This window comes from Amphiprion ocellaris, chromosome 7, assembly GCF_022539595.1.
Source record: "Amphiprion ocellaris isolate individual 3 ecotype Okinawa chromosome 7, ASM2253959v1, whole genome shotgun sequence".
In the NCBI taxonomy this organism is placed as follows: Eukaryota; Metazoa; Chordata; class Actinopteri; family Pomacentridae; genus Amphiprion; species Amphiprion ocellaris.
Window position 1 is genome coordinate 5,463,919 of NC_072772.1, and position 17,913 is coordinate 5,481,831.

At 41.4% G+C, this 17,913-nt stretch overlaps 1 protein-coding gene across 1 annotated transcript; it reads left to right on the forward strand.

Moving 5' to 3' along the window:
* The first annotated feature begins 309 nt into the window (after positions 1 to 309).
* On the forward strand, positions 310 to 17,584 carry egln2 (egl-9 family hypoxia-inducible factor 2). Its single transcript, XM_023285620.3, has 6 exons — positions 310 to 601; positions 1,142 to 2,564; positions 13,132 to 13,251; positions 13,565 to 13,701; positions 15,048 to 15,115; positions 15,248 to 17,584. Exons 2-6 carry the CDS (start codon positions 1,353 to 1,355, stop codon positions 15,298 to 15,300), a joined length of 1,590 nt encoding a protein of 529 aa, XP_023141388.1. The 5' UTR covers positions 310 to 601; positions 1,142 to 1,352; the 3' UTR covers positions 15,301 to 17,584.
* Positions 17,585 to 17,913: the final 329 nt, after the last annotated feature.

Here is a 17,913-nt window from a genome sequence, read left to right on the forward strand (position 1 = left end):
CTCAGGTGACACTGGCTGTGTACTTTTTACACGTGTATTTTCCCCTTGTGACATTATCACACAACTAAGTACACGCATGTTAGAATACAACAGAAGGAAGCACATCTGTAGCGAAGGACGTTGGAATCTTTATATTCTGAGGCAGATTTTTATTATCATTATTTTTTTAAAAGCAGCTTTTATTGTCTGTTGTGATATGGGGCGTTTTCTGATGCTGTAGCTGAAGGTCGGCTGTAGTAGCAAGTGGTCACATGGTTAGCGTGCACGTAAAGGACAAGCGGGAGTGGTGAGAGAGAGAGAGAGGGAGGAGGAGGAGGAGGAGGAGGAAGAGCAGACTCACACTGGGGGACGCTGTTTTTGGTGATTGAGGGGACCTTGTGCGACTCTGAGCATCTCGCTTCGTCCCCCACCTCCCCTCCTCCGGTTTTGGATTTAACGTGTCAGAAGCCCCCCCGACGTCGGCACCTGGATTTTATTTATAACCCAGCAGAAAAATTGGATGGGACGCGCACACGGGCAAGACAATCCCGGAAATAACATGCGTACTCTCAGCCTGTCACGTACGCTCGCAGAGGATTTGCATTGCTGCAGGCTGCCGTAGGTAAGCGGTGCGGTCGAGAATTTGTTCCACTTATTTTATTATTACTACTATCACCGCCTCTATCTGCTTCATGTTTGACTTGTTTTTTAATTTTTTTTAAAAAAATTTTACGTGGACTCAATACTCTGATCGCGATGTTATCCGCTCCATTGTTAAGAAGCGAGTCTAAGTAGGAGGCTGCTAAGTTGATCAATAGCAAACAAAGACAAATAACTATTTTCAAGAGTGTTTCACTGAAATGTTGCATTTTTAAACTACAAGAGTTTAATTTGATTGCAGAAATGTTGCAATCGGCGCATTTTCTTTGCGCATTTTAGTGCCGGTAAAAATGTATCATCTTCATTTTTTTACCAAAAACAGCAACTCTGGCACAGTTTTCCTGCCCCACTTAACCATATATAACCAGCACACCATCAGACACGTACAGTATGATCCATATGTTTGTTGCCCCACATAAATAATAGATTTATTTACTTGTGTGACAGGTGGTCCGTACTGTGCTATAAATAGGCCTAAAGTGTCTCGTTTGGCTCTCCACAGATCTCAAAATGTTTCGGGGACGGATGCAAACAAACGCGCAGCTTTAGAGGTGATTTTTCACGAGAGCAATGGGCGAAATCGTAAAAGCCAGAGGAGGACATGAAAGTTGCAGCTTCAGCAGGGCTCTTGTGCATCAGAGGCAGCGGCAGCTCAGCTAGAAAATGAAGCGAGGACGTGGAGTACGTGCGCACCCAGCAGATGACGAGATGAAATGGAGAGTTTGGGACAGACGGACCTTTTAAGCCCAAGCTCTTCCCGCGGATCCGTCTCTGTTTCACCCCCGCAGGAGAGAAGGACGAGCGGCCAGCAGCTCGCCTGTGCGCCGGCAGAGATCCACCACCACAACCAGCACCGGGCGGACATGGGGCTGAACGGATTCTGCGCGGCGCCGGTGGGGAGCCCGACGGCCGCGGAGTTACTGGCCGGTCTCGCCTCTCAAACCGACTCCCCCGGAATCACAACCCCGACCAAGCAGTCCAAAACCGGCGTGCCGCTCTACAACGGCGGGGAGGTGTCTCCGTCTGCCACCGTGGAGGGGAACCACTCGGGCGTTCTGGCGCACACGCCCAATGGTTACCAAGTGAAAGTGGTGGCGGGGCAGACTGGTTCCCCTGGGTGTCCTCTCACCAGCAGGGCATGTTTGGTGGAGAATGGAGACCGGACTGCTCATGAGAAGCTGCCTTTAGTGGTGAGGAGGATCAATGGGGACTTGAAAGCCAGACAGGCTCAGCAGCAGCAGAAGAGGAGAGGGGGGGAGAACTGGGACTTTGGGGCAGAAACTCAAAATGGTCCTTTATTAGGGTCGCCAGGGGTAGGAAGCTCCGCTGACCCGCTGTTTGCTTCAGGAGAGGTGGACTTTAAACGGAGGAGGCTGGCGGATGGAAGTGTTGCAAACAAATCCTCAGAGGCCTCCAGAGTGACCCGAGCAGTTGCCCCTCTCACGGTCACTGTGAACAGCTCCCACAGCAGCCAGCCTCTGGTCCCACACACTAACCAGTACAATGGACACAGGGGGGCAGCTTTGGGCCTGTCAGCTGCACCCAGCCAGACCTCCATCCCCGCCCCGCCGCCTCAAGCGGGGAGCGGCTGGTCGGCAGAGCACATAGCCCAGCAGTTCATCGTCCCCTGCATGAAGTACTACGGCATCTGCGTGAAGGACAACTTCCTGGGACCCCAGCTGGGCGACAGGGTGCTGGAGGAGGTGGAGGTTCTGAATCGCAGTGGGAAGTTTCGGGGCGGGCAGCTGGTGAGCCAGAAGAGCATCCCGTCTCGGAGCATTCGGGGCGACCAGATCGCCTGGGTGGAGGGGAAGGAGCCCGGGTGCGAGAGCATCGCGGCGTTGATGGCTCACATTGATGAGGCCGTCATGTACAGCGCTGCTAATGGACAGCTGGGGAGCTGTGTCATCAATGGACGCACTAAGGTGAGAGGACGGGGGAGACAGGGGGAGAGGTTTTGGAGCTGGGGTAAACAGCAGATACAAGAAAAAAGCCAATGTGACATCATTAAATTTGGGGTTAGTTAATTTTGTCTGTTCTGCTTTATCTTTATGATGCCAACATGCAGGCAGGCAAACACACACACACACACAGCAGTGGGAGGGTGTCACATGGGTGTACAGGAGGTGGGCCCTGTGCCTGGGTTTAGACCTGCCTACATTTGCTCCTCTGTCCCTGCCTTCATACCACTGGTGCCCAGGAGTTAAAAAATCCTCTGTGGCTGTATCTCCTCTGCCATGACTTTATCTCTGCCAGCATTTTCTATCATCACACAAGCTCAGCCCTGGCATGGCAGCAGAAGAAGAGTGGACCTTTTTTTGTTTTGTTGTTTGTTTGTTTTTGCTTCCTTTATCTCCTATCTCATGCCACATAACCCATGTTTTTTTTTTATCTTCATCCCACCATGACCACACTACATGCCTCAGTTTCTCTTTTCCATTGATGTTTTTCAAATGCCATGCACAATTACTGCAGTGCACTTCTTAGGATATTGGCCTGAAACACTGCTTTTCTTGTAGCAGTCGACAAAAACAATACTATAAAGTTGAAAACGCCCGGAATTAACTTCATCAGACTTTCTGCCTGTACGTCCGTCTCTATCTGTGTGTATTTTGTCACTGTGGTTGTGTTTCTTAGGATCTAGTTTCATGGTTCGTGTCCCTATCAGCTGTGAGTTAACCATTACATGCCGGTCTAGACTATTACCCAACTTGTTCTTGGTGTTTCCGCAGCTTCTGGGTTCAAGATTTAGAATATAACACCTCCAGATAATTCATGTGTAGGAAGTTTGAAATGCAGCTTCTCATAATAACTGTTATTTAAGCTTTTTTTTTTAATCTTGCAAGTTGATCAAAAATGAATAGAAATGATGATTTTGCACATGTTAAACTGTCCCCAGGTGGAAAATAAAACCAAGAGGGCTCTGATCTCAAAAGCAGACACAACATTACCTCTCTCTTTGGGGAAATTAGGTGAAAGCTGTTACCTGCAAGCTGGCAGACTCCTGCAGTCTTTGCTTAATCGGGAGAGCCACAAATGAGACTGTTAAGTAAATGTTAACAAATCTATGTGCAGCAATCGTGAAGCTAAGTGGCCAGTATTCACATTCAGTGTCTAGGACTAAACTAAGATGCAGAGATTCATTTAAAACTGTCACCCATCACTAGTCATGGGTGGCTTTTGTCCTCCTATCAAACTGCTCCATGTTTGATAGAATAATCTACAGCATGTTCTTCCTAAAGTATTTGCCCCACAGCCTTGTTCACTCCATCTGTTCAACGCCACACGTAACACCTTGGCCTCGATGCTCCTCTAGTCATTTACATAAGCTTGAGGCAGTGTTTGAACAAGGGCTGTGGGCTGACTGCACATCAGCAGCCTTTGCTCCCATACACTGATGACGCTGCCTCCATGCAAGGTCAAGAAAAATTATAGCACGTCATTACAGTATAGAAAAATCTCTGTTAATACATTAGCTCTTCTGCAAATGTGCACTTAAAAGTGCGAAATAGTAGAAGCTTAGTTGAAGCTTAGTTGAGTAGTATTCTGCTGCTCACAAGCTCTGTCTTACTTATGAAAAGAAATAAAAACCCTCTATCTTTTCACTCTTAAGCTTCCTTTCATGACTGAAGTGTATTTAATCTGTGAAATCAATAATGCATCGATTCAAGCCCCTGCAGCTTCATATACAAAAGAAACGTCTTAAATATCAGAACTTTAATTGCAGAGACTTAAAGAGTGAGAGTACAACGTGTCTTTATGCACGTTTCTGTTTTTGTTTCACTTGGAGAGCTGCTTGTATGAGGTCAGAAAGTGGTCAAGAGAAGCACATAGGAATAGTTTCCAGAGGTGGATGAGTTTATTTTGGTTGATAGATCATTAGATTGCAGTATTTTAGTTCTCAAGATGTCACGCTGTGTTGCCTGTTGTCTACAAAGTTACAAATTCTGTCTTCTTTGGTGTGGTAATGACTAACTGAGTGATTCCTTTGTGGAAGTGTTAGATTGCTAAACGCCAGCTGTTCCTGGGGTCAGATCATTCAATTTGCCCTTGGTACGTTACAAAAAAAAATGTTCAACGCTGCACTGTACAAAATGTCCTGGTTGGGCGTTTCTGTGGGCGAGTGCAGGAGACAGGGAAGGAACAATGATGGAGTGTGCATGAGAGAAAGAGGAAGTGATGGTGAAGAGAAAGAGAAAGAGGAGTGCAGCTAGACAGAAGGTCACTGCGTCTTTTCTGTCCTCCAGTGGCAGCGAGACCCCAAACCTTCCATTGTTTCTACCCGTTTTTACACTTTTATCTGCAGCTCCTGTTTTCTTTCGCCCGTCTTTCACTTCACTCCCTTCCTCCTTCTTCTTCTTATCAACCCCCTTGTTTGCTAGTTGGACAAAATATTCCCCTGCCGTTACCTTGGTAACAGGCCCATACAGAGTCAAGCTGCACATTGTGTACGGGAGCGATGGAGAGAGAAAGAAAGGGGCTGGCAGTGCCTAAAATAATGCCTCACCAGCAGTGAGTAGTATTCCTGAACCCTGCCTCCTGTTAGTCAGCAGGACTCAGGTTCTGCAGCCTGTCAGACGTACTGTAGGAAGGATTATAGTGCCAACAAAAGGAACAGTAATGCGGTGAACCCAGGGTGGGAGTCATCTGGTGTTATGGGGGAAGCGACTACAGCACAGCTCGGCACAGGGAATGAGATAGAAGCAGTGGGAGGGGATAGACTGGAAGTGAGAGTGGAAGGGGAAAAAGGGGACAGGGAGTGGGAGGATAGCGTGGAGCGAGCGAGAAGGGGCGATGCAGTAAAAGCTTCGGTATAATAAGAACGTCTGCTGCAGCAACGTGTCCTCAGATGCCCCTCTCAGCTCAGCAGTGCCACCATGCAGGTAGAAGACATGCACTTCCAGAGCTGCATACTAGCTGAGATGGATGGATGGTTAGACAAAGAGATAAATCTGACATTTTGGTCAAATTTAGTCCCTATCCACACAATCTAGAGTGTAAACAGGACCAGTTTTTTAAAAATATGTTTGTTACGTAATCATCGCAGGTTGCTTCCATGATGCTGTCAGGTTATTATTGGTGCTGTACAAACCTTTGATCTTGAATGCATCTCATGCAACAGTTGCTGTTCCTAGCCAGCGTAGAACAGATGCACTGCAATGTTTTTTTGTTTTCTTTTTTTTCAGCATTTGAGTAGCCATGAGTAATGACTCAATTTTCGTCTCGCATGGCGGTGGAAAATTGAGGTCCATCAACATTACAGTTAGAAACTAGATCATTTAAGCGGTTGAGTTGTTTGTTTTCCAGCAATAGAGATTAAAATTAGGCGATGATCAATTAGTTGTCTAAGAAAATGACTCGACAGCTATCTTGCTCATCGATCATTCATCTTAATCATCTGTAGGCCAAATATTCTCCGGTTTCACCTCCTCCAATGTGAAGGTTTGATGCTTTTCTTAGTTTTTTCTTGTTGTAAAGTGAACTATCTTTGGAGTTTTGACTGCTGGTCAAGTAAAACAAGCAATTTGAAGACATCACCTTGGACAACTGAACACTTTTTCACAATTCTTCTGCAATATTGTAGACTGAATAATGACTCTGTTATCTCCAATTTATCACCAATTAATTTCCTGTGTGGTCCTTGGTGCCTTATATCCTGTTATAAGTCATATTTCTTCCCAGTTGTTGTTGTTGTTGTTGTTGTTGTATCCCAACACACATTTACAGAGTGTGGATTTCTGCTAATTTTATTTTTGAATCCAAAAAAACATCTTCCTAAACTGAAAGTTTTCTACCACACTGTAGCATTTTTATAGAAAGTGCAAATACATTGTGTAAATGCAAACACACTCACACACAATGTTGCTGCCTCATAATGTTCAGTGGTGACTCATACATAATAAGTGCCACTGTGACCATAGTGGCACTGACTCATAAGAGCAGAGCGCAATTTCCCACCTTTTTTTGTTTCATGTCAGGTGAAATATAATCTAAATACTAGATTATGCATTTATTGATATTTACTTATAATTGCACCATTTATCCAGATGTATGATGACTGCTAAAAACCGCAAGCTGCCATTTGTGAGTATCTCAGCCTTTCTTCTCATGTATCTGTGTGAAATGTGCTCTGCTAAGCCTGCCGGTGCTATGATGATGTGATTCAGCATCAACCAGAGACTGATGTTTTGTAGCCTTGGTGATAAAACACTGTCATGGCAAAAAGTACACCAACCCTCAAAACACACACACACCGATCAGTTTGCTTGGTAAATTTAACTCTTTAAACCTCAGGCAGATTCTGAGTGGGTTTTTCTCTGCTCCTGTCATGTTTTTGCTGACTGTTGGCTCATTTTCACTGCAAATTAAAAGTGCTGCATCTTTTTGGAAACAGCATTTCTAGCAAGTAGAGAGCACTCAAAAATGTCTTGTGCAGCGTGACACAGTTATTTCATAAAGGATATAAAAAGAAAAAGTGAAAGTTGAATATTTGAGTTATTTTACATAAAGTAAAAAAAACCCAAACAAACATGGAATCAACATATACATTGTGTTTTCCAAGAGTGCATAGATGTTAACAATACTGGAAGAGTTCAAAAAAATAAACAACAGATATTTGACAGAATTTTTGTTATGTGACCGTTGGTCACAGCTGAGTCAGTCATGACTTCACGGTTTTGCCAACAATTACAGAATTTATTTTTTTTTTGAAAACTTTTCAATAAGAGTTATGAGGAAATTTTGAAGAAATATTACAATTTTACACTTAGATTTGGTTCATTTCCTGATGGTACTGCAAGTCAACGATAAGTAGATAAGTAGTTTAAAGACTGTCTTAACATTAAAAATCTGAAAAAAAAGACATTTTTACTTTTAGACTTTTTTTTTTTAAAGGAAATCAGCCAATAGGTTTTTGGATTCAGTGAGTCAAACCAGCCTTGTTTACATTACAGTAAATCCATAAATCTATTTAGAGTCTGGAAAGATGAGCAGATAGTTTGTTGTCACCCAGTCCAGGGTCACTTCTTCTTACACAAACTCTTTAATTTACCAATTATTTCTTGCACCCTGGAAGAACCTTTGTGCGTCCTACGTGTACTATCAGCAGCCTACAGGTGAAGCTAGCTAGATAATGAGGGTGATATGAACCAGGAAGGACAGCGTAGATACAAGCTGGTCGTGACAAAGCAGTTCATCACCATTCAGTTTAATTCACCCGGACATTTATCTCCTTCACTGCTCTCAAATTCAATTTGGCAGAAACTATTAATAATAGCTGATCCAGATTTCTATCACATCCTGTGTCATCCAGGCGGTTTGTGAGTAATCAGCTATGGAAACTAAGCAAGAGAGCTGAGCTGCTTGACAGTAATGACTCAACTGGTTTCACTTGCAGAGCTGGAAAACATTTGCTGTGTTGAAGCGTCCTTGAGAGACACCTTGGCCCCTTAGAAACCATCCACAAGGACTCAGTGACTTTGATACATGTTTCCAATAAGCCACATGGGATCACGGCTGTCCCATTGTGAAACTGGGAGGAAGCTGAGATTGTTATAGGCCTAACACTAATATACGCTTTTCATGTGTTTGTACAGCAGCAGAGTTTGCTTGAGGAAATTACTGTTGTGTGTAATTCTTTATCCTTCGTGGCCAGAGTCTTAGTAATCAGTTTTCATCATTTGATTATCTAACAACATTGCATATCAGCTGTTATTGTATTCAAAAAAGGACAATAAGCGTTCAGTTTTATTAACCCTCTGAACCAAAAGCAGTTTTTGGGAGTTCCTGTCACATTTCTCCTCACTGTAGGCTCATTTTATACTGTTATATACAGTCATGCAGCTTTATAGAACCAGCACAGCTATGTCTAGAAGTCCAGAGAACTCAAAAATGTCTTTTCTACAACATGGCAGGTTTTTAATGCCATAAAATTTAATTATTTATCTTGGAATCAGCATGTACACAGTTTTCCAAGTGTCTACAGCGCTTACCAATAGTGGAAAAAATAGTGACTCTACATACTATAAATATTTTACTACTTACATTATTTTCCCCTATTTTTTCCATATTTGTCTCCTGCAGTTCAACTGAAAACTTATAGAATTTTTGTCTTTGCTTTACAAAGGACCATACCATTTTTCTTATTTACAGAATCTACATTGAGCAAACTATTTGGTTTTTGTAAAAAAATAAATAAATAAATAAAAATTATTAGTTATTATTATTATTAGTTCATGGAGCAACGGAAATCCTAAAATCCACTATTTTTTCTGTTTTTACAGTTTCTGACTTTGATTAATGGTTTAATTTAGACGATTTTTTTTTTTTAATATAACATTCCTTTCAATCCCATGGACAGAATTTAGAATTCAGAGTTTAAACCACTTAGGTCTTAGCCTGCAAAACACAGAAATGCCTTTATTCACCTAAAAAGATTTTATCAAGAGGTGTCCCAACTCGCATTAAACATCCTTTCGCTGATAATGCAGATGATCTTAATTAAAATCTGTTAGTGTTAAGTGCTGAGGGTTTAAAGTGGACACTGGGATCAAATCAGTGTTCTGTAGATGACTGTACACTTAAAGGGTCAAGCAGAAAAGAAGTAGACCATATAAGAAAAGCTTTAGTAGAGATGTAATAGGGCACGGAGAACACAGACATTTTGAACTGCAACATCTATTTCTAGCTTAACAATCCTAGAACAATCACGGTAATCAAAAATATACTAAAAACCACACTGAACTTCCCAGCTTCCAAAACTCTCCTCTTCCTTCTCCTTCTTTAACTGACTCCATCCCACACATACATGTGCTTTTTTTTCTCTCTGACAAGCAGCAAAGCCTCTATTTGTTCAGCCTTATCTAGCCCCCTCACCCTTCTCTCCACCATCATTCCTCTTATCGGGATATTCCTGTAGTATTGGAGTTTATTTTTGTTCTTCTCTAGAACATCTTGTTTTGCCCAGCGACCACTGAAATGGACATGCTGGGTATCTACCACGAGCTGCCATCAGGGCATTAATCCTGGTAGCTGGCAGACAAGTGGTTGGTGCCAATTAGACCTGAACTTAGTGTGGGCACAGATCGCAGCAGAGATGAAGGAGCAGCGAGGGCAGAAGTGACAGATAGGATCAAGACATGCAGTGTCAGGCTGTGACTGAATGTTGTGTGTCTGTGTGTGTGTGTTTGCTGACAGGAGACAGAAAGAACATGGACATATATGACAGTGGTTTGACGTGTGATGAATTCACATCTCTTTCTACCTCCGGTGGGTTTAGAGTAAATATAACCCTTCTCTGAAATTATATGGCTGTCTTGTATAAGCTTTCATATAGACGTTGTGTATGTTTCTGTGTGTTCATGTGTGTTTATGCTTCAGGCTAGGGCCGGCGTGGAATTTTACATGTTAATTGTGGTTAATTACAGTTGTTGAGACTGTTGACAGTTTGAAAAAAGCATTTTGCTGGAGAAATATGCTTCCTTGAATAGATGCAAACTTGAAATAATCACAGTCATCCTTGAACAAAGCTAATTTGGCGACATTTATCAGAATGTACGTAGCTGATTACCATTATGACAGCTGTCATGAAAATAAAACCTTACAAGTATTGCAAAGTACATGGATGATTTCAATAATCAGTATTCATATTTAGTGTTCAGGTTAGTTGGAATAAAATAATATAACTTAAGTGCAAACTTTATTTTCTTGACATCTGTAAGAGTGTGTATTTTTCCGTTGTACGAATGAACAGAACAGGTTCTTGTCAGCACTGAAGGGCATGTATCCCCACAAGACAGAGTCAGCCGTTATCAGTTGGGTACAGCAGCAGTAGGTAATATGTGAAGTTGACAGTGACAGCACTATGCTAAAAGCAAACTCCTGTCTGGTATTTTTTTTTTCCTGCCACAACTTGTAACAATGTTGCAGAGTCAGCAAGTAGGAGTCCCATGGGATGTCTTAGATATTTGCTGTTTTTGTAATTTCAACTCAAAAACTGTTGAAACTATTGTTTACTTTTAGTTGTTTCTCACCAAAATAAAATAGTTTCTTTCAGGGATTAATGAACATGCTGAACACATAGGGAAAGATTTTTACATCCTTTCTTGCTGGCTGTCTTGTTCTCGGACTTTGTTGGTGCATTTTTATGTTTTCAGACCTTCATCTGATGGTCAGTAGAAAACTATTATTTATCATGTTGACTGCATGAGCAAGTGCATGCATGCGTATCTTATGCATGTGCACAAAAAAACTCCCAAGCAAAACAGGAACTTATTATTGAAAAACATGGCCATATAGTACAGTTAGAGATCAGAAATTTCACAGAGTACGTTTAAAGTGGTTAAAAACAATATTTCTTTCAAATATTCTGATTAAATGACAGCATGAAAACATTGCCTTTACTGGACTATATTGACATATTTAGTTCACATGCAAATTTACCTCTTTGGTTTACTCTCAACGCCCTCATAGCATGATTTTCAGCCACAGCAGGTTCTGTATACTTCTTGTTCAGCAGCAAATGCCGAACTGACAACGTAGCAGACATACATACATGCAGCTAAACAGCCTGATATTTTCCTCAGAGGGTGGTACAGACCAAAACAGAGCTAAAAGTGAACGAAGATTGGACTTAGATTCACCAAGTGGCCAGAAATATGATACTGAGTAGTCTGTATCAAATTAAGAGAGTCTATTTAAAGGTTTGGTGCAGGGGTTTTAAATATATGAATGTCCAGCACATTCAAACTAAATCAAAAAAAGAAAGTGACCGCCATTTATCATCAGTAAGTGTAAGCATGGTTTGTGTTGTTACCCTCACCGTCAGAGGGAGGAGAGAAAAGTCATGTTTTCACAACTTATTTTCTGATCGTGCCCTCAGGCATTCATTACAGGTTTTTCTGAACTCCTGCTTTGACATGTAATGCACCCATTAATGCAAATGAAGAGATAAAAATGACAAATATTTGCCTACATTAAAAAATCTACAGTTCTACTCCCATCGTTGACTGAACAAATGTCTCAGTGCCATCAGCTGATCTCCCGTGACATTTTCTATTGATGTTAAATGCAACAGCAATTCTAATGATCATCATGCACACACGTATTTATTTTCTTTGTCCACATACAGTATGTTCATGACGCAGGGAGTCTGCTTGGCAGTTGGAGCCAGGAGGAAAAGGCCAGAGGTTAATGAGCTCTGACTGCGAGCGTCAGCCGGTAATGAGAGCTGACAATGGCGGCTGAGCAGGGTCACAAGCAACCTCACTTGGCTGTGAATGAAGAGGGAAAACCTCCTTGCACAAAGTGTACTGTCACTTGTATTTCATTTTATCGTTGTTTTACAAACAACACAAGGACAAGGCGTGTTTGTCTTACAAATCTGGGTGAGCAGTCTTTGATTTCCTGAAGGTTACGACTCACGGTGTAGTACCAGAACCTAAATGATAGCTTCAGGCAAGTTAAATCGATACTGCAGCAGTGCGGAACCTGTTAGTCATGAATGATAGTATCAAAGAGGAGACTCGAAGTGATGCTCTGACTCAAGGATTGTAACTTTTGCTTCTCATAAAGAACAATATAAGTCAAGACAATGACAGTATCATTTCTTCTGTCAACCTGGTGAGATAATATAGAAGTTATTACTCCACATGCTGCCAACTATATCATCACCTTCATCTCTTTCTTTCCCAGAAAAAACTGATGGCAGCCAGTCGGTTTATCAGCTGTAGATTTTTCTTTCTTGCTATATTGAGAAGCTTGATACAGCCAGAGGAGATAGTTTGGAAAGTATTCACTCCGGCCTGAAACATGATCGCGCTCCCATGGGTCAGACTTATATGTCACACTGACGTAGACTTCTTTGGGCTTACAGTACATTCGCAGTCACATGGTGTCGTAGTGGCCCTGGTCTGGAATGTGCATTGACTGAAGAGGTTTTACGCAGGTCTTGGTTCCCTTGAACTCCCCAGAGAAAGCAGCGGTCTCCTGCTTCACAGCCTCCAACACTCAGCAGGGGAAATGCCAGCGTGAGGCCATTGTTTGAAAATGGATACTGTATCTGCAGATCATTTCTTAACTGGGAACAACAGCTGAACTCTGACATATTTCTCTGCTCTACTGCTCACCTCACAAATTGCATTATAGATTGTTTCGTTAACTGTTCAAATACCTGTAGGACAGTTTACCATGGAGAATTGGGAAAGGAGAAATTCAAGGATGAAGATGGGAGGCCTTGTGTATCTTCTCTCTGCTTGCTGAACTGTAGCTGTTTAAGACAGGCACACTCATCCTGTGTCTGCTTTACAAATAAGCCATGCAATCCACTTTTAAGGGCCAGATTCTGGAAAGAAATGTGCTAAAAAGAATAAATGACTTGATTTACTCCCATCTCCAAACTACATTTTTATGATGATGCTTTAATATGTGATTCTTTTTTTAAGATCTAACGGGGACACAAACACACAACTAATCACCCCATTTGTTGTCTTTTAGGCCATGGTTGCTTGTTACCCAGGTAACGGCGCAGGGTACGTCCGCCATGTTGACAACCCTAACGGCGATGGACGCTGCATCACATGTATTTACTATCTGAACAAGAACTGGGACATCGAGGTATGTTTATCATTGATGCCAGTTTAATTTAGATAATGATTTTTTAAAAAAACATTTGTGGATTATCACAAAAACTGTATTATATGTCAAAATTGTATGTAGGCTTAAATTTGCATCTGGTATTTTTGCAATATTACTATATAACTGATAGATAAGCTTCATTATGAAGGCATTTTAATTAAACCTTGTATTAAGTATCTAAAATGCTTCGTATTAAAAACACATTCTTAATCTCAGGGAATCACCATAGTATAGTATCGTCTGTACGTTGCAAATAAGCAAAGTTGTGTTTTGTGTGCCTATGTCTTCGTAGACACAAGGAGGTTTGCTGCAGATCTACCCAGAAGGCAAAAATGTGGTAGCCAACATCGAACCTCTGTTTGACCGGCTGCTCATCTTCTGGTCTGACCGCAGGAACCCACATGAAGTCAAACCAGCCTATGCCACTCGGTTAGTGTTTCTTCTACTGCCTGCACACAGTCACATATAACGTTGGACGGAGACAGATACATTGCTAGTGTTGCCAGTTGTGTATATCGACCATGTTTTAGTTTGTTCTATGTCATAAATATACATAATAATAAAAATAGTAATAATAACGGCAACATTATCATTGTCATCCTTAAAGTATGTAACTCTCCGTGATTCTTTGAATGGAAACGCTGTTTTATCAGGAAACTAAATCAGATTTATTATAGCTATTCAATGACTAAATCCAGCTGGTGAAAAAAAAAAAAAAAGATGAAAGCGCAGACGCTCGCCTCCTCTTCTGCTTCCCTATTAGACCCACCAAACTCAACAATTTCTCATAAATTCTTCCAGTCAAAAAGTGATGGAAGTGCAATCGACTAGGTGATTGTATAGAGAAACAAGGAACTACGTCTGTTGAAGTTTCCTTGATGCTCATATAAGATAGATCTGCTCTGTGCGTAAACAGACTAATGGAAACACTCGGAGCCGTGCTGTTCTTTTACATCATCGCATCAAAAAGTCGCATCCACTGACGACACGTGACACTTGCCCTTTTGCTTCTGCACCTCCTCTGCTCTGATCTGCTCTCCTCCCCATCTGACTGCTGGGGGGCGAGGCGGGGCCGGAGGCAGGAAGTATGTGTTTCCTGAGGAGGTCGGTGGGAGGGAGAGGGGAGGAAGGTTCGATTGCAGGACTCGTGCTGGAGAGGCACAGACATGGGAGACAGGAATAAACAACGCAGCCCCACAGGAGAGATGAGAAACTGTAGGAATTAACCCTCCGCTGCCTTGGCTACACTGCACAGGCTCTATTTAAGTTACGACATGTGTGACGAGACGTGTTCATCTTCTGTGTCTGTGTGGGTTAGAAATCTTTTATGGCTTTTTTTGGCCTTTGGTTTGTGATTTTTCAAGTGTTTTGGTGATTGCCACGGCACCCATCCATTTATAGATTCCAATATATAAAACTTAAGTGCTAAGATATAATACAGAGGTGGAGAAAAGTTTTGGGACACCCTTAAAATTTTACACAATCTCAAATATTATCATGAAGTATTTATGGAAAATAAAACTGTCAAGAATTTAGTTTTCCTAGTTTTTCTTGTAAACAATAAACTGAAAAAAATATCACTTGTATTTATTTGTCCAATGCAGCTACACCTTTTGAAACAGGGGCATTTTTTGGACCTTCATATCATAATTCACAGCCACTTGATGGAACTTGAAAGAGTAATTCTGATTGAAAACTCAGCCCAGTCCACTTTTAAGGTAAAAAATATGTTGGCTTTTAGTCTCAAATTGATCTCTCTCTTTTGTGTCTTGCAGCTATGCCATCACAGTCTGGTACTTTGATGCCAAAGAGAGAGCAGAGGCTAAAGAGAAATACAGATTGGGTGAGTCTCTTTGCAGTCAGTTTCACTTCCTTTCCTTGCTTGTTTATATGCTGCATCACTTCTGGTTATACTTGGTGTAATTTAAGATGACATGTGACTGATATGCTCTTTTTCTGTTGCTTGTGTCCATAGCAACAGGACAGAAAGGTGTTCAAGTGCCTGTCACTCAAAACAGCAAGACTTAAATCTCATCTAATGGCTGGGGAGCACTCTCGAAGTATTACGTGCCTTCCTGAACCGCTAATGGACGTTGCGATCACAAAGGGAGACACTGTTAAACTGTCAGTCGTCGCTGCAGCTCCACGACGCTCTCCTGAATGTCAGCTGTCAGATTCACATCACAGGCTGTGATGTAATATTTTCCTGCCGCCAAGTCGGGCTGCTGATCAAGGACGTGGCAGAAATACAGAGCACAGTGGACTGGCACAGCTGAAATGAGAATTGCGAGTCGTGGCAAAGGAAGAAAATAACTTCAGCGTCTCATGTAATCGACCATGAAGACAGATAACTGAAAAAGAAAACAGAATCCTTAATGCTTTTTTCTTGCAGTTTTTCCTACTCAGTTATCAGTGATGTTGTGATGTATTGAGAAATTAATGTTTTTGCTCTGCTCTGGTGTAACTTTTAATTCACACTCAAGGAGCATCAGTGATGAAAAAGTGGGCAGACAGTGTGAAACAAGGGGCACATGCAGTAGAAATCAGTGCCCTGAAATTCCTTAACACCCCCTGGTCTGTGATGTGGCCCCTTGTCTCATGATGGGCAGATGTGTACATGTGGTCAGCGTAAAGACAGAAGATAAAAAGGCATCATGTGATTGTTGGCCGCAACGCAGTGGAAAGTTTTCCCTGCGGCACACGTTCAATCAGTCTCGGCCGAAGCACTAACCCTAAACATAACGGCCATCTGCTCAAAACGTATGTGCATGAGGACAATTCTGCACTGTAGTTTCACTCTGTATAGCACTTAGTAGAGTATTTCAGGACTTTATCTGGCTCAGAGTACAACATCTTTTGCAGCGGCCTCGAAAAAGACAAAGAATCCAGCATGAGTGGTTCTTTTTTTTTTTTTTTTTTAAGTAGTAGTTCCAATGTGTGTGACAGATTTTCAAAACTGATCCTAGAGTTACACAAAGCTTTTCTACTGATGTGCAGTGATCTCTGGCTGAAATACACAGCTCACACTTGAGACAAGAGGTAAGCTGTTCAGTGACAGGGGTCAAAAACAGGGTTTGAAGAAACACAGTGTGGTTTGTTTGTGTGTGCGTGTGTGTGTGTGTGTGTGTGTGTGTGTGCGTGCTCATATGCGTGTGTACAGATCCAGCTTGACTCTTACCTGGACGCTGTTGAACAAACCTGCTCAAAAGAGACGCATACAAAAAGAAAATAAAGATAACAGCTAATTTTTAAAAAAGCAAGGAAAATGACAAAATGATACTAAACCTCAGTCAGCCTATGTACTTAAAACCTTTTAAAGTATAAAGCACAGAGTTAAGCATACGCTGTATGTGAACTGCTCACGTGTGGGATCGAGTATTTGTGTGTAAACGTGTACTTGCACATGTATGTGATGAATTCCACTGTCTTGAAGAGGGTCACAGGTGTTGTCTCGGTATATGTTAGACTGGTTAAAGAGAAGGTTATTTTAAAAAGCACTTTATTTTTTTGAAATGCCATGCGTGAATGATAGAAAAAAAAAGTACAACTAAAAATGTAGATTAATGCCTTTTATGCTGTGGATAATATGATCATTCAAATGCAATAGAAACTAAAACAATGAGAACAAATGGAAATTGTTTGCCTATTTTTTTTAAGTATTTAATTAAAACATGTCTGTTTTTGTACACAACAGAATTGTAATTGATTTGCTGGAAAGAATCAAAACTGAGTTGCAGTTTAGTTGTTTTTTAAAAAAAGTGAGATCAGACCAAGCGAACAGCAACATTTTTTAAAGAAAATTACAAGCAGTTTCTGTCTCCCTCTGTGTGAGGGGTGAAAATAAAAATACAGTAAACTAACTGTAATGTGTAAGAGACAGAATTCTGTCTGTTTATTTGGATATGGCTAACATTTGCAATGAAACGAAGGAGTTTGCATTCATAAACTTTGCAAAAATTGGTGAACTATCTCAGTGTCAATAATTTTCTTCTCTGTAAATAAAGCTGACAAAGAAAAAAAATCATTATAGTTAAGTTTTTGATCGTAGTTTTTAAAATTAGGTTTTTAAATGAATAAATACTGTATGCTGAATTGGGTATACCAGAACAGTCAACTTGAGCACATGTAGTGCAGTGAAGAGTCATCATATTTATTGATAACTTATTAATAAAGCTACAATAAGTGTTCTGGGATACAATCCAGGACATTTGGTGGGATACATGCTAAAATCATAATAACCCAACACTGGTATACAAGATGCTTTCTTTATAGCTTGAAGTGATAAACATGAATAAAGATGATGTGTTCCTCGGTTATTTTCCTTTATTTCAGTGTTACACACAGCTTTCAGTAGGAGTTTGCCTTGTCTTGAAATACTGATGCAAGTTGGTGCAGTCTCCAGACAGGAGTATATCAGAATGTGACTTCTATATCAGGAAACAGATAAAACTGTATCTGCCCTCATGACGCATAATGTAAATGGCCACTAAGAGCTTGCCAAGAACAGAGCCCACAGGCCCTCCATTACAGATTAAATCATTAAAGTCAAATCATCAAACTGGGTGCGCCTGACTCCACAACGGTCTGTGAAAGCTTACTAAAACTGCTGTGGTTTTGCCTTCAATTAATCAATGCTGGGTT

Excerpts from the sequence above, each read along its gene's own strand:
- egln2 (XM_023285620.3), top strand. The coding sequence starts at position 1,353 with ATGGAGAGTTTGGGACAGACGGACCTTTTAAGCCCAAGCTCTTCCCGC. Across the intron at positions 13,702-15,047 it reads AAACCAGCCTATGCCACTCG|CTATGCCATCACAGTCTGGT; the intron begins GTTAGTGTTTCT and ends TGTGTCTTGCAG. Across the intron at positions 15,116-15,247 it reads TAAAGAGAAATACAGATTGG|CAACAGGACAGAAAGGTGTT; the intron begins GTGAGTCTCTTT and ends TTGTGTCCATAG.